Source organism: Molothrus ater, chromosome 28, assembly GCF_012460135.2.
Source record: "Molothrus ater isolate BHLD 08-10-18 breed brown headed cowbird chromosome 28, BPBGC_Mater_1.1, whole genome shotgun sequence".
In the NCBI taxonomy this organism is placed as follows: Eukaryota; Metazoa; Chordata; class Aves; order Passeriformes; family Icteridae; genus Molothrus; species Molothrus ater.
The window spans coordinates 4,462,906-4,477,349 of NC_050505.2; the positions used below are offsets into that span (position 1 = coordinate 4,462,906).

At 58.0% G+C, this 14,444-nt stretch overlaps 1 protein-coding gene across 2 annotated transcripts; it reads left to right on the forward strand.

The window, feature by feature from the left end:
- Positions 1-1,302: 1,302 nt before the first annotated feature.
- On the forward strand, positions 1,303-9,496 carry ARID5A (AT-rich interaction domain 5A). 2 transcript variants are annotated; one of them, XM_036396605.2, is made up of 7 exons: positions 1,303-1,525; positions 3,134-3,232; positions 4,407-4,599; positions 4,702-4,754; positions 4,977-5,074; positions 5,166-5,301; positions 5,470-9,496. In XM_036396605.2, the coding sequence occupies exons 2-7, from the start codon at positions 3,170-3,172 to the stop codon at positions 6,721-6,723; spliced, it is 1,797 nt and encodes a 598-aa protein (XP_036252498.1). In that variant the 5' UTR covers positions 1,303-1,525; positions 3,134-3,169; the 3' UTR covers positions 6,724-9,496. The 2 variants fall into 2 exon arrangements, with proteins under 2 accessions (XP_036252498.1, XP_036252499.1); XM_036396606.2 differs by lacking the exon at positions 1,303-1,525 and adding an exon at positions 2,800-2,900.
- The last annotated feature ends 4,948 nt before the right edge of the window (positions 9,497-14,444 follow it).

Here is a 14,444-nt window from a genome sequence, read left to right on the forward strand (position 1 = left end):
ACCTGGAGTGGGGTGGGGCAGCGAATGGGGACAAATCCCTGGAAAAAGGGAATGCAGGGATCAGAGCCCGGAGCAGCAGCTGGGAACGGGATCCAGGAACCGAATTGTGGGATGGGATGGGATCGGGGACCTCTCCCTGCTGGGAGCCCTGGAATTCTGCTCCTGCTTTTCCTGGGCTATGGATCCTCCAGGGCAGGGGTCTCTCCCTGCTGAGCCCCCCTGGAATTCTGCTCCTGCTTTTCCTGGGGGTGGAGCTCCCTCGGGAACCCCCGGAGCTCCCTCGCTCTTCCCGGGATTTCCCCGCTCCTTGGAGCGGCCCCGGCGCTGCCTCCCGGGGCCCCGCGGGGATTCCAGGAGGGATGTGCGGCCCTTCCCTCGCTCCTCCCGGGGAAATGGGAATTCCAGAGGCTGCTGCTGCTCCGGGGATTGGTGCTCCAGGGTATGATGGTTTTCCAGGAATTGATGCTCCAGGCGCTGATATTCTAGGAGCTGCTGCTCCAGGAACTGCTCTTCCGGGGGTTGTTATTCCAGGGACTGATATTCCAGGGATTGGTGCTCCAGGGGTGCTCAGCTGGGCCCGGGACCCTGAAACCCGATCTGTTCCTAGAATCCCTTTATTTATTCCTGAAACCCGATCTGTTCCTAGAATCCCTTTATTTATTCCTGAAGCCCGATCTGTTCCTAAAAATCCCGTTATTTATCCCTGAAATCCCTTCCATCCCAGCGCCGATAGAGCTGGGAACGCTGGACCAGGAGCGAGGGGAAACTGAGGCAGGGCCCCCCTTCCCGCAGCTCCGGGCATCCCAACCCGGACAAAAGCCGGGAATAAAACCCCGAGCGGGGCTTTTTGCTGCTTTGTGTCACCCATTCTCGCCAAATCCCGCATTTATGGCGGGGAAGGGGGGGTTCGGTGCCACCCGCGGCTCCTTCACCCCCTTCCCACCCCGGGAGGGGCGACAGGAGCCCGGTGCCCCTCCCGACTTCCCCCCGCTGCCGCTTTCGCGGCTTTTTGGCCCAAAATGAGTCACCGCGGGTTTTTTTTTTTTTCTTTTTCTCTCATTTTTCGGGACTCTCACGAGTCGAAGCAGGGGCGGGGGGGGATTCACGGGGGGCTGAGCCCCGACCGTGCCCGGCGTGGGAGCGGCCCCGGTGCCGCGGGACGGGGATCGGCGATCCCGGGACAGGGGACGGGGACAGCGTCCCCGGGATGCTGGGGACCCCCGGGAAGGGATGGGGACGGCGATCCCGGAGCATCCCGCCCTGTCCCCGCCCTCGGGGCGGCTCCTCGGCGGGGAGCGGCGCTTTGGGGCCGGGAAAGTCCGGCCCAGTCATTCGGGGCGCGGGGGGAGAAGCCCCAAAAGCGCGTCCGTTCCGGTAAGGAAAGAGTCAATGGCTGCGGCTCGCCCCGCTCCGGCTCGCACACGCCACTTCCCCGAGCGGGGCTGACTCATCCCGGGCTCGGTCCCGCTCCGCGACACCCGCGCTCCGCTCCGGCCGCCCCGGAGCGCTGCCCGAGCCTCCGCCGGTGAGTCCGGGGGTCCCCGGGGGGCCGGGGGGTCCCGGGGCCCGCCCCGAGCCGCGCGTCCCCCGCCCGTCCCCGCGTCCCGAGCGGGACCGGCCGCGAACCCCCAAACGCCGAACGTACCGGGAGCCCCGCGGGGGTCCCGGAGCCGCGGCCGCCCCCGGGGGTCCCCGGCCCCTCCGCAGCCCCCCGGGATTCCCGGGGGGGTTTGGCCGGAGCGGCGGCGCGGGATGGGGAAGGGAGGATAGCGAGGATGACTTCAGCCCATTACTCAGCCGCCGTCACGGCCTGGCAGAGCTCCCGCGCTATTCCGGGCCGTGACGCTCCAGCCCCGCCACTTTGGGCCTAAACCGGCGGGGTTTGGGTGATTTGGGGAGGAGGAGCGGCCCCGGGAGCTGAGGAGCGGGGCGAGATTCGGGATGAGTTCGGGAAGCGCCGCCGCCGAAGTGCCCGGAATTAGTGTTGATAATGATTGTTGTTATCTCATTAAGGGTGTAATTAGAGCCCGGTGCCGCCCCCAGCCCGGTACCGGCGGGTCGGAGGTTGCGGGGGTTGTTGGCACCGGCGGGGCTCCTTGAGCCCCGAACCGGCCGCGTTTTGCCCCAAAAGCCGCCGCGGTTTCCTGCGCTCGGAGCGGCGCCGGGAAACGAGGAAATCGCGTCAGCGGTGCCGGGAACCGAACCGGGGCGGCGGGGGCGGGACACGGGGGGGACACCGGTACCTGATAAACGCCTGGCGGGGGGGTGACACCGGTAACTGCACACACAGGTGTGGGACAGTGGCACCTGTACACACAGGGGGGTGTGTGTGTGAGGGGGGGCACACACCTGTACCTGATAAACGCCTTTGTGTGTGTGTGTGTGAGAGACACCTGTACCTGCACACACAGGTGTGTGTGTGTGTGTGTGTGTGTGTGTGTGCGGGGCACCTGCTGCACACCTGTACCTGCACCCGCCCACACACACGGGCACACGCACCTGGCCGTGCCCACCTGCGCACCCCCGGCCCCTCTGTGTGTGAGCACACCTGGGCCCCCGCGCACGCGCACAGCCCCCGCCCCGCACACGCCTGTGCCCAGGTGCGCTCGCCCTCAGCCGCGCGCGCGCTGCCGCCTCAGGACTGCAACTCCCGGCGCGCCCCTCGCGGGGGGCGGGGATCGACAGCGCGGCCGCCCAATAGGAGATGGGGCGTGTTGGCTCCGGCCAATGGGCAGCCAAGGGGGCGCGGCGGCCCCGCCCCTCGGTCACGTGGCGCGGGCGCGGCCGGTGAGCGCGAGCGGGAGCGGGGGCACCGGAGGGGCTCAGGCGGGACCGGGGGGCGTGGGGAGCACCTGGGAACCCCCTCGGGACCCCCTCTGCCCGCCCCGCTCCTTCCCCAGGTTGGCATCGCCGCTTTTCGCCCTTTTCCCGGGGTTTTTCCTCAAAAACACGGGGGGGGATTTGGGGGCGGCGAGCCCGGAACGGGGGCGCAGGGGGGAGGCACGGACGGAGCAGCCTCGGGCCGGTTCCGGTGCCCGACGGGCAACCCCAAATCCGCCCGACTGCCCGGTCATTTTAGGGGAGCAGCAGTAATTTGGGGTCTCACCCCCCACCCCCGTTTTTCCCCTCCCAGGTCCCATCCCGAACCCACAGGCAGCGATTTCCCCCCATGGAGAAGAACCAAGAGCCGCAAGGAGACCCCCGGGACCCCCCCAGCCCCGCCCAGCCCGCCGTGAGTGCACCCCGAGGGTTTTTGGGGGGTGCTGAACGCCCCAAAATTCGGGGAAGGGAGGGGGGAGCGCGAGCAGCGCTTTGGCCGCCGGTGGAAGTGAGGACGAGGCAGAGAAATGGGAAATTCCCAGCTTTGGGTGGGGGGCGAGGGGGGCAATGGACCCAAAATGGCATTTTTGGGGGGAGAGGTGAGCGGTCCCATAGGAACGGAATCGTTTTTGTAAATGTTTTTATCCTCGTGAGGAAAAGGGGTTTGGATTTTGTGGCGCTGGAGCTTTTCCCTCCCCCCAGCAGCTTTTTATTTCACACACACACACAAAAAAAAAAAAAAAAAAGAAAACAAAACCCAAAAACCCAAAAAAGAAAAGAAAAAAAAAAGAAAGCTTTGAACTCTTTCAGCCGTTAAAATCCGGTGTCTGTCACAAGCCGTGAAATGAATAGAAAGAACAAAAAAAAAGAAAAGAAAAAAAAAAAAAAAGAAAGACTGAAAAAAATAGAAAAGGACGGACTTGGGAGCCGAACAGCTTCTTTGCCCAAAAATAGCAACAAGTTTTATAACTCCGGAAAATGTAGAACAAACAAACGAGGAACATTTTTAGCTGAGAAAGGCGGCGGCGGCGGCGCGGGGACGGGGAGGGGGGGGGGCTGAATTTCGGAATTTCTGCCCGTCTGTTTTCCTGGAAGCCGCTCCTCGTGTTCTCACCCGCATCCAGCGCTTTGACCAACTTGGCCACGGGCCCGGGGCTGCCGGGGAACGGACACGGAGCTTCGGGGAACGGCCCCGGAGCTGCCCGGGGAGCGGCCCCGGAGCTGCCCGGGGAATGGACACGGAGCTTCGGGGAACGGGTCCGGAGCTTCCCGGGGAATGGACACGGAGCTTCGGGGAACAGCCCCGGAGCTGCCCGGGGAATGGACACGGAGCTGCCCGGGGAACGGACACGGAGCCCCCCGGGGAATGGACACGGAGCTGCCCGGGGCTGTGGGGAACGGACACGGAGCTGCCCGGGGAATGGACACGGAGCTGCCCGGGGCTGCGGGGAACGGACACGGAGCTGCCCGGGGAATGGACACGGAGCCCCCCGGGGAATGGGCACGGAGCTGCCCGGGGCTGCGGGGAGCGGGGGTGCGGGTGAAGGGGTCGCAGCTCCCCCCAGACTCATCCCCGTGTCCCGCAGGACGCGCCGGGGGCCGCGGATGGCGCCGAGAGGGACAAGACGGTGGGAGAAAGTGGGGACAAGGACAAGGAGGAGAAGGACGAGGAGGACAAGGAGAAGGAGGAAGAGGAGGCTTTCCTCGTCAGCCTCTACAAGTTCATGAAGGAGCGGCACACGCCCATCGAGAGGATCCCGCACCTCGGCTTCAAGCAGAGTATGTCCCTCCCACAGGGGACAGGGACAGGGACAGGGGGGTGGCCGTGCTCAGGTCCCGTGTCCTCCTGACCCACAGCATGTCCCCTTGATTTATTCCCAGTTAACCTCTGGAAGATCTACAAGGCCGTGGAAAAGCTGGGAGCCTACGAGCTGGTGAGTGGTGGCCGTGGAGCTGGGGTGGCCCCAGGGTGCCCGGGTGTCCCCTGGGCATCCGAGTGTCCCCTGGGCACCAGGATGTCCCTTGGGCATCTGGGTCTCCCCTAGGTGTCAAGATGTCCCCCGGGACATCCCCTGGGTATCCAGGTGTCCCCCAGGATGCCCGGGCTCACCTCTCCCTCTGTCCGTCTGTCCCTCCCTCCCTCCCTCCCGCCGCAGGTCACGGGCCGCCGGCTCTGGAAGAACGTCTACGACGAGCTCGGGGGCAGCCCCGGCAGCACCAGCGCGGCCACCTGCACCCGGCGCCACTACGAGAGGTGGGACCGGGCCGGGGCCGGGGCGCTGCCCCGCCGCGTGCCTCAGTTTCCCCCGGCGCGGCGCTCACCGCGCTCCCCGCTCGCTCCGCAGGCTCGTCCTTCCCTACGTGCGGCACCTCAAGGGCGAGGAGGACAAACCGCTGCCCCCCAGCAAACCCCGCCGCCAGTACAAGGTCTCCAAGGACGACAAGAGCAAGAGGGCCAGGAAGGAGAAGGGCCGCGAGCAGGTGCGCGGCCCCTCCGAGGGGATGGGAGCGGCCCCGGCGCCGCCCTCGCTGCGGAACCCGCCCGGGGCCGGGCAGGGCAGGGAGGGACGGGCCGGGGAATGAGAGCGGGGGCGGGAGCCGAGACCCAGCCCGGGACGCGGCACCCACGGCCCGACCCCTCCGCTCCAGGTGGTTCCGGACAAGGCGCGGCCGGAGGCGGCCGCGGAGGAGGCGGCGGAGCGGGGCCGGGGGACAGACGGACGCTCCAGCCCGGCCGTGCCGGCCGTGCCCGCCCCCAGCCCCTCGGGGAGGTGTCCCAGCCCCTGCAGGAGCCACAGCGAGACCTACAAGCGCCTCTTCTCCAGCTTCTACTCCAAAGGGAACCACCCCATCATGTCCCCGCTGGCCAAGAAGAAGCTGCTGGCGCAGGTGAGCAAGGCCGAGTCCTTGCACTGCCACAAGCGCCACTGCCCCGAGGGCCGCCGGGCACCGAGCGACAGCGGCCCCGAGCCGCCCGGGCCCCCCGGCCCTGCGCCGGCCGAGCAGCGGAGCCCGGAGCCCTGGGGAGCTCCGGACCGAGCTCCGAGCGAGGCGGGCCCGGCCCGCAGCGCATCCCCGGCTCTGGGCAGGGACAGCCAGGGCTGCCCGCAGGACGGCGGCGCCGCCCCCGCCGTGTTCACCGGCTACTTCCACGCCTACCGCAGCGAGGGCCCGCAGCCCGGCGGCTGTCCCCCGCTCTGGGGCTACTTCTCCAACCTGAAGGATTTTTTGGAGCCGCCCTCCGCCTTCCCGGCGCGGCCCGAGGAGCCCGAGCAGCCCCCGGAGCTGCGGAGCCCGGCGGGGCGGCCGTGGGAGGCCCGGGCCGCCGCCGTCCAGGCCTGCTGGGTGCCCCCGGGGGCCGCCTTCGGCCCCGCCGCGCCCCGGGCCGGCCACGAGGAGGAGGAGGAAGATGATGATGATGAGGAGGAGGAGGACGAGGAGGAGGACGAGGAGCCCTTCGGCCTCACCGGCAAGGGCCGCGCCGTGTCCCCCTTGGCCAGGGAGGGCAGGGACGGGCGGAGCCGCTCGCCGGGCGCTCACCGAGTGCTGGCCAAGCCCAAGGCCGTGGTGGCCGCTCCGGCTTTCCCCGCGCCGCTGCCGCCGGACGCTTTCAAGGGAGCCGCGCTGCACTTCCCGGGCGGCTTCGGGAGCCCCCTGGAGCAGCTGAGAACCCAGGGCGTGCCGGTGGCCCCGGCGCTCTCCGTGAGCCCCCTGGTGATCCCGGCCTTCCCCAGCCCTTTGGTGGTGCCCTCCGAGCTGTGCCGCCCGCTGGCCACCGGCGCCGCCCGCCTGCCCGCGTCCTACGGGAGCTCGGCCCGGCTGTACCCGGCGGCTCCGTGGCACGGGCAGCGCTCCTGCGGCTCCCCGCACGTCCCGGCCTTCCCGCACCACGCCCGGCCCTAGCGCTGCGCCAGGGGACAGCGAGGGGACAATCCGGACTGGGCCGTTTTCATTGCCCAGCTCAGAGCTGTTCGTGGCTCCGCTGGGGGCGCCCCACGGTTCTCTCTATTTTCTATATATCCACACACAGATCTATAAAAAAGGGAGCAAAAGCGGTGCTGGAGGTCTCTGTTCCCATCCCTGGGCCCCCGCACCCGGAGTTGGGGTTTGGGTCCCGCCATCAGAGGTGGGAAGGGAACAAACCTGCCTGGCTGCTCCCCAGCTGGCAGAGTTTGGGGTGTCCTCGGTTCCTGGGATCAGGGCAGGGCTGGGGGGGATCCTCTCCCTGACCCCAGAGCCGTGGGGCTGAGAATCCTCTGTGGGGAGGGAAGGAGGAGTTTTCCACCTCAGTTTTGGGGGAATGGCAGCAATTCCATGGAGCAGCCACGAGTCCGGCTGGGAACCAGCCCAGCAACAGCTCCAGGTCCTTTTTGCCTTCAGGTCCCTTTTTTGCCTCCAGAATCCTTTTTGCCTCTGGGTCCTTTTTGTCCCAAGGTCCCTTTTTTGCCTCAGCCCCACAGGGGCATTTGCACCCCAAAATCCTGGCTGGGCAGGGACAAGGTGAGGGCCTGCAGGCACAGAGGGTCAGGGCTCAGCTGCAGCTCCAGCACAGGCCCAGGATGCCCCAGGTCCCCTGCAGGAGCTGGGCAGCGTTGGAGAGGCACCAAGCGAAGCCGAGGAGCTGCTGCAGCAAAGCCAAGCCCCCAAAACCCCACACTGCGAGGGCCTGGGGCAGAAACCCCACAGCTGAGAGTTCCCTGCCCCAAGCACAAGCTCCCCGAGGCCAGGGTGACCCCAAAAAGCACAGAGGAGCCCCAGGTGCAGCCCAGGGACACGGCCATGAGCTGCCACAGCCTGCCAAGCCACACCTGCCACCACTGGGGCACAGCCCCCGGCCCCAGCCTGCAGTGCTGAGAATTCCCAACAGTCCCAGCTCCCCAAAGCATCCAAAGCATCCAGGAGAGCCCTGCAGGCCCCAGAGCCCCAGCCCAGGGCCAGCAGCCAGGCAGGAGCGAGTGGCACATCATGGGCACCAGGTGTCCCTCAGAGCACGGGCAGGGACCCTGGGGTGTCCCTCTGTGTCCCCTGGGAGCTCGGTTTGGGAGCTTCCCAGAGCCATTCCTGATCCATCAGAGCCTTCCCAGAGCCATCCCTGATCCATCAGAGCCTTCCCAAAGCCATCGTGGATCCATCAGAGCCTTCCCAGAGCCGTCCCTGATCCATCAGAGCCTTCCCAGAGCCATCCCTGATCCATCAGAGCCTTCCCAGAGCCATCCCTGATCCATCAGAGCCTTCCCAAAGCCATCTCTGATCCATCAGAACCTTCCCAGAGCCACCGTGGATCCATCAGAGCCTTCCCAGAGCCATCCCTGATCCATCAGAGCCTTCCCAGAGCTGTCCCTGATCCATCAGAGCCTTCCCAGAGCCATCCCTGATCCATCAGAGCCTTCCCAAAGCCATCCCTGATCCATCAGAACCTTCCCAAGGCCACCAAGGATCCATCAGCAAAGCTGAGATTTATCCATGGGGGCAGGAGGAGCTCAGCACCCATATAGCCACTTCTGGCCTTTATGTTGTCTTGTGTTCAGATCCTGATTATTTTTTTCTCCTGCCTTTTCCAGCATTCTTCTCAAGGGTATTTCATTTAAGGTCTCCTTTCTATCTCACACAAAGAGATGACTAAAGGCAACACCTCAAAAGAAGCTCGTTCTGAACTGCTCATCACCCAGGGAAAACATTCTAAAAGGTTCTTGAGAGCAAACTGTGCAGAGAAATTGCTACTCTGTAGAGCTAATATAGCTACGTGCTGGGAGGATACTGGGTTTGGAAAAATATACCGCTTTCAGAAATTCCAGAGATGAGTGCTGTAAAAAAGTGATGCTTTTGATTACGTATTGTATGGTTTAGGTCTGAAGCCCACTTTGTAATTTCTTTGATGTCGGAGTGCATGAAATAGAGGCCTGAGTCCCTCAGAGAGAGAAAGGAATGCAGGGATTGAATTGGAACCTTTACAGAACTGAAATATATTAATCCACACGGACATGAAGTAGGAGGGTAAGTTTTAGTTTTAAGTAAGTAGAAATATATCTTAAGTGCCTTAAGAGACTGTGTTAGGTAGTAAAAAGCCCTTAAGCCTAGTTTAAAGTTCAGTCTTGGTATCTTTCACAAAATTAACTTAGCTCCAGACATAGAGAAAACTCAGCAGAACATTGCCTGCATTTCCAGGTAGAACAGATAGAAATATTTGAGTGAACAGATAGAACTAGATTTTGTGTAAAACTGACACAGGGCTGTGCAAGCACAGGCTGAGCACAGGGTGAACTCTCTCCTCCTTGCTGTGACACCTGGGCTGGCAGGGATAACACAGTGACCTCTGCCAGCTGATGCTGCCTGTGCCATCACCTGGCACTGACGTGTTTGATGAAAATCCTTTTGCTGGGATTTTTCTCCTGAGAAGCCTCAGAACAGAAATGGAACCAATAACGATCTGCTGGCTGTGGAGTGTGGGCTGGAGATGGTTTAGCAACAGGGGCATCTTGGATTGGTCTCCTGTGCATTGTTTCTACTTGATGACCAATCATGGTCCAGCGGTGTCGGGGCTGTGATCAGTCCCAGGTTTTTATTATTCATTCCTTTCCAGCTTTCTGATGTCTCCTTGCTCTTTTAGTGTAGTTCTAATATCTCATTTTCTTTTAATATAATAGAGATCATAAAATAATATTTCAGCCTTCTGAAAGGTGGAGTCAAGATTCTCGTCTCTTCCCTTGTCCTGGGGACCCTCAAACACCACCACAATCAGCGGCCGAGCGGGTTTGTGCGAGCCCCTCAGGAACCCTGGGCTGGTCCCGAGTCGGCAGCCCCGGCATGGCCGAGAGCGGGGAGACACTCTCTGTGCCCCGAGGGTACTGAGGGCACCTGGACTGGGGGGAGACACTCTCTGTGTGTGCCCCGAGGGTACTGAGGGCACCTGGGCTGGGGGGAGACACTCTCTGTGCCCCGAGGGTACTGAGGGCACCTGGGCTGGGGGGAGACACTCTCTGTGTGTGCCCCGAGGGTGCTGAGGGCACCTGGGCTGGGGGCAGACACTCTCTGTGCCCCGAGGGTGCTGAGGGCACCTGGGCTGGTCGCCTTTGCAGCAGAAGAGACACCAGAGACAGCGGTAGAAGATAAAGGGCCGACTCTTAGCAGGGGTTAATCCAAGGTTTTATTAGGATCCCAAAGGAGCTCCTGCACCTCAGGGGGCTCCTGCCGAGAGCCCCGGGAGATGTGCCAAGGTTGCATTTAAAGGGAGGTGGAAACCCAAAGTAGGTAACATCCTACCAACCATTAAGTGACCCTAAGGGATGGGTACTGGGGGATAGACATTTAGGACAGCGTATGGGGCAAGGCTTGGGGGCTGACCCCTGGCCTCTGGCTCATCACTCGAGGACTTGGACCAAAACTTCTGGATGGAGGGAATGGGATCTGAGTGATTGACAGAGAGCCAGGGTGGGGGTTTGGGGATGATCTCATCCGGGAGAGGGATAACACAGGTAAAGGGAGGGGGGTACAGTTTGGGATAAACCATTTGGGAAAAATATGGGGATACAAAACAAAATGACTTCAAAGTATTACAAAGTATAAAAATGCACTACAGCAGGTTTGGGCAGCACCAAATAAAATAAAATGATTTAAAAATAGAAAAATTTAAAATAAAAATTAAATAAAATTAAAATAATGAAATTAATAAAAAAAAATGAAAAACAAAATAAAAACTGTAAAGTGCTGTAAAGTGCCGTAAAAGTTCCATAAAAGGTAGTGCAAGACCCTCAAACACCACCACAATCACCAGCTTGAGTTGGTCTGGACAGCACCAAATAAAATAAAATAAAAAGCTTTAAAAATAAAAAATTAAAAAATTAAATTAAATTAAAAATAAAATTTAAAAAATAAAATAAAAAGCTTTAAAAAGAGAAAAATTAAAAAATAAATTAAATAAAAAATAAAATTAAAAAATAAAATAAAAAGCTTTAAAAAGAGAAAAATTAAATAAAATTAAAAAATAAAATAAAAAGCTTTAAAAAGAGAAAAATTAAAAAATAAATTAAATAAAAAATAAAATTAAAAAATAAAATAAAAAGCTTTAAAAAGAGAAAAATTAAATAAAATTAAAAAATAAAATAAAAAGCTTTAAAAAGAGAAAAATTAAAAAATAAATTAAATAAAAAATAAAATTAAAAAATAAAATAAAAAGCTTTAAAAAGAGAAAAATTAAATAAAATTAAAAAATAAAATAAAAAGCTTTAAAAAGAGAAAAATTAAAAAATAAATTAAATAAAAAATAAAATTAAAAAATAAAATAAAAAGCTTTAAAAAGAGAAAAATTAAATAAAATTAAAAAATAAAATAAAAAGCTTTAAAAAGAGAAAAATTAAAAAATAAATTAAATAAAAAATAAAATTAAAAAATAAAATAAAAAGCTTTAAAAAGAGAAAAATTAAATAAAATTAAAAAATAAAATAAAAAGCTTTAAAAAGAGAAAAATTAAAAAATAAATTAAATAAAAAATAAAATTAAAAAATAAAATAAAAAGCTTTAAAAAGAGAAAAATTTAAAAAATAAATTAAATAAAAAATTTAAAAGAAAATAAAAAGCTTTAAAAAGAGAAAAATTAAAAAAATAAATTAAAAATAAAATTAAAAAATAAAATAAAAAGCTTTAAAATGCGAAAAATTAAAAATTAAATAAAAAGTAAAATTAAAAAATAAAATAAAAAGCTTTAAGAATAGAAAAATTAAAAATAAAAATTAAATAAAAAATAAAATTAAAAAAAATTTAAAAAGCTTAAAAAATAGAAAAATTTTAAAAATAAATTAAATGAAAAATAAAATTAAAAAAATAAAATAAAAAGCTTAAAAATAGAAAAATTAAAAAAATTAATTACATAAAAATAAAATTAAAAAATAAAATAAAATCTTTATATATAGAAAAATTTTAAAAATAAATTAAAAAAATAAAATAAAAAGCTTAAAAAATAGAAAAATTAAAAAAATAAATTAAATTAAAAATAAAATTAAAATAAATAAAAAGCTTAAAAATAGAAAAATTTAAAAAAAAATTAAATAAGAAATAAAAAAAATTAATTAAAAATAAATGAAAAACAAAATAAAAACCGTAAAGTGCTGTAAAGTACCTTAAAAGTTCCATAAAAGGCGGCGCCGTAAAGCGCGACTGTCGTAAAACTGCTGTAAAAGGCGACTGTCGTAAAAGCTGCCGTAAAGCGCGACTGTCGCAAAAGCTGCCGTAAAGCGCGACTATCGTAAAAGGTGCCGTAAAGCGCGGATGTCGTAAAAGCGGCCGTAAAGCGCGACTGTCGTAAAAGGGGCCGTAAAGCGCGACTGTCGCAAAAGGTGCCGTAAAGCGCGACTGTCGCAAAAGGGGCCGTAAAGCGCGACTGTCGTAAAAGGGGCCGTAAAGCGCGGATGTCGCAAAAGGGGCCGTAAAGCGCGACTGTCGTAAAAGGGGCCGTAAAGCGCGACTGTCGCAAAAGGGGCCGTAAAGCGCGGATGTCGTAAAAGCGGCCGTAAAGCGCGACTGTCGTAAAAGAGGCCGTAAAGCGCGACTGTCGCAAAAGGGGCCGTAAAGCGCGGATGTCGTAAAAGGCGCCGTAAAGCGCGGATGTCGTAAAAGGCGCCGTAAAGCGCGGATGTCGTAAAAGCTGCCGTAAAGCGCGACTGTCGCAAAAGGTGCCGTAAAGCGCGACTGTCGCAAAAGGTGCCGTAAAGCGCGGATGTCGTAAAAGCGGCCGTAAAGCGCGACTGTCGTAAAAGGGGCCGTAAAGCGCGACTGTCGCAAAAGGGGCCGTAAAGCGCGACTGTCGTAAAAGGGGCCGTAAAGCGCGGATGTCGCAAAAGGGGCCGTAAAGCGCGACTGTCGTAAAAGGGGCCGTAAAGCGCGACTGTCGCAAAAGGGGCCGTAAAGCGCGACTGTCGTAAAAGAGGCCGTAAAGCGCGACTGTCGCAAAAGGGGCCGTAAAGCGCGGATGTCGTAAAAGGCGCCGTAAAGCGTGGATGTCGTAAAAGGCGCCGTAAAGCGCGGATGTCGTAAAAGCGACCGTAAAGCGCGACTGTCGCAAAAGGTGCCGTAAAGCGCGACTGTCGCAAAAGGGGCCGTAAAGCGCGACTGTCGTAAAAGGGGCCGTAAAGCGCGACTGTCGCAAAAGGGGCCGTAAAGCGCGGGTGTCGTAAAAGCTGCCGTAAAGCGCGACTGTCGTAAAAGGGGCCGTAAAGCGCGACTGTCGCAAAAGGGGCCGTAGAGCGCGGATGTCGCAAAAGGTGCCGTAAAGCGCGACTGTCGCAAAAGGTGCCGTAAAGCGCGACTGTCGTAAAAGGCGCCGTAAAGCGCGGATGTCGCAAAAGGTGCCGTAAAGCGCGGATGTCGTAAAAGGTGCCGTAAGGCAAAACTGTCGTAAAAGGCGCCGTAAAGCGCGGATGTCGTAAAACTGCCGTAAAGCGCGACTGTCGTAAAAGGCGCCGTAAAGCGGGACTGCCGTAAAGCGCGACTGCCGTAAAGTACCACACTAGGAGTTTTAGCCCTCATAGAATGGAATTTAATGAATTTCCCCAATGCTGGCCGTTCAGCCGTTTTTATCAGAGACTTTTGGGACGCAGGTGTTTAAAGCCCTTTAATTGCAGCTCCTGCCGGGCCATGGCTGCCGCGGGGCCGGTCCCAGCTTGCAGGCGCTGCCCGCAGCAGCCGCCCCGCCGAGCTCCGCCCCTCCTGCGGGCCCGCCCCTTGCCGCCGCGAGTCTCCAGCGGGACACGCCCCCCTGCTGACCGCACAGCTCCGGCACCCGCAGCCCCGCCCCCGCCCCTCCCACCAGCCCCGCCTTTGCCATCCCGTCGGTCCCGGCCGTCCCGGCTTCCGCGGGCCCCGCCCCTCAATCCCGCCCACCGCCGTCACCGCGGCCCCGCCCCCGATTCCGCCGCTTCCCCCCCGCTGCCAGTGCGGCCGCTCCTGCCCCCCCCACGCCCCCCTCGCCGACACAGCGGGGCCGGCGGCAGCCCGGTCCTGTCGCTGCTGCTGCGTCTTTGCCGTTCCCTGCGGCTCCCGGATCTGCGGTGCCGAGCGCGCCTGGCGCGGCCGCGCTGTGCCCCAGCGCCCCCTGCGCGCGTTGCCGCGGGAGCCCGCTCCCCCCCCCCGGCGTTCCAAGCTCCTGCAGCGCACCCCGAGCTGCCCACGGGCCCCGCCGCAGGGCAAACGCCCACGGCAGACCCCGTCCCTGCCGGCGTTTGGGCGCAATCCCCCGGTCCCGGCACGGCCCCGCTTGCGCTGGGACCGGGGCGCCCCAGCCCGCCCAGCCCGCCCGTGCCGGCGCCGCGGCGCCTACACCGGTGTGTGCAGCCTCTGCCGTGCCTGCGGCCGCTCCAGCCCCGCCTCCCGTCGGCGCCGCCCCTGCCCGCCGGGCCGGCAGCCACCGCAGCCCCCAGCGGCTGCACGCCGCGGCCGAGCCGCCGCCTGGCCCGGCGCCCGCCGTGCCCCCCCCCTCCCCGCAGCAGACTCCCGCCGCCTCCACGCCGCTCCTCCCGCCTCCCGGGATCATCTCCCGCTGACGAGGCCGCTCCGCCGCCGCCCGTGGGGCCGAGCCGCGCCTTCCCCACCGCGGCCCCCCGCTTCAGAGCTGCTGGATGGCGCGGCTCCGCCGC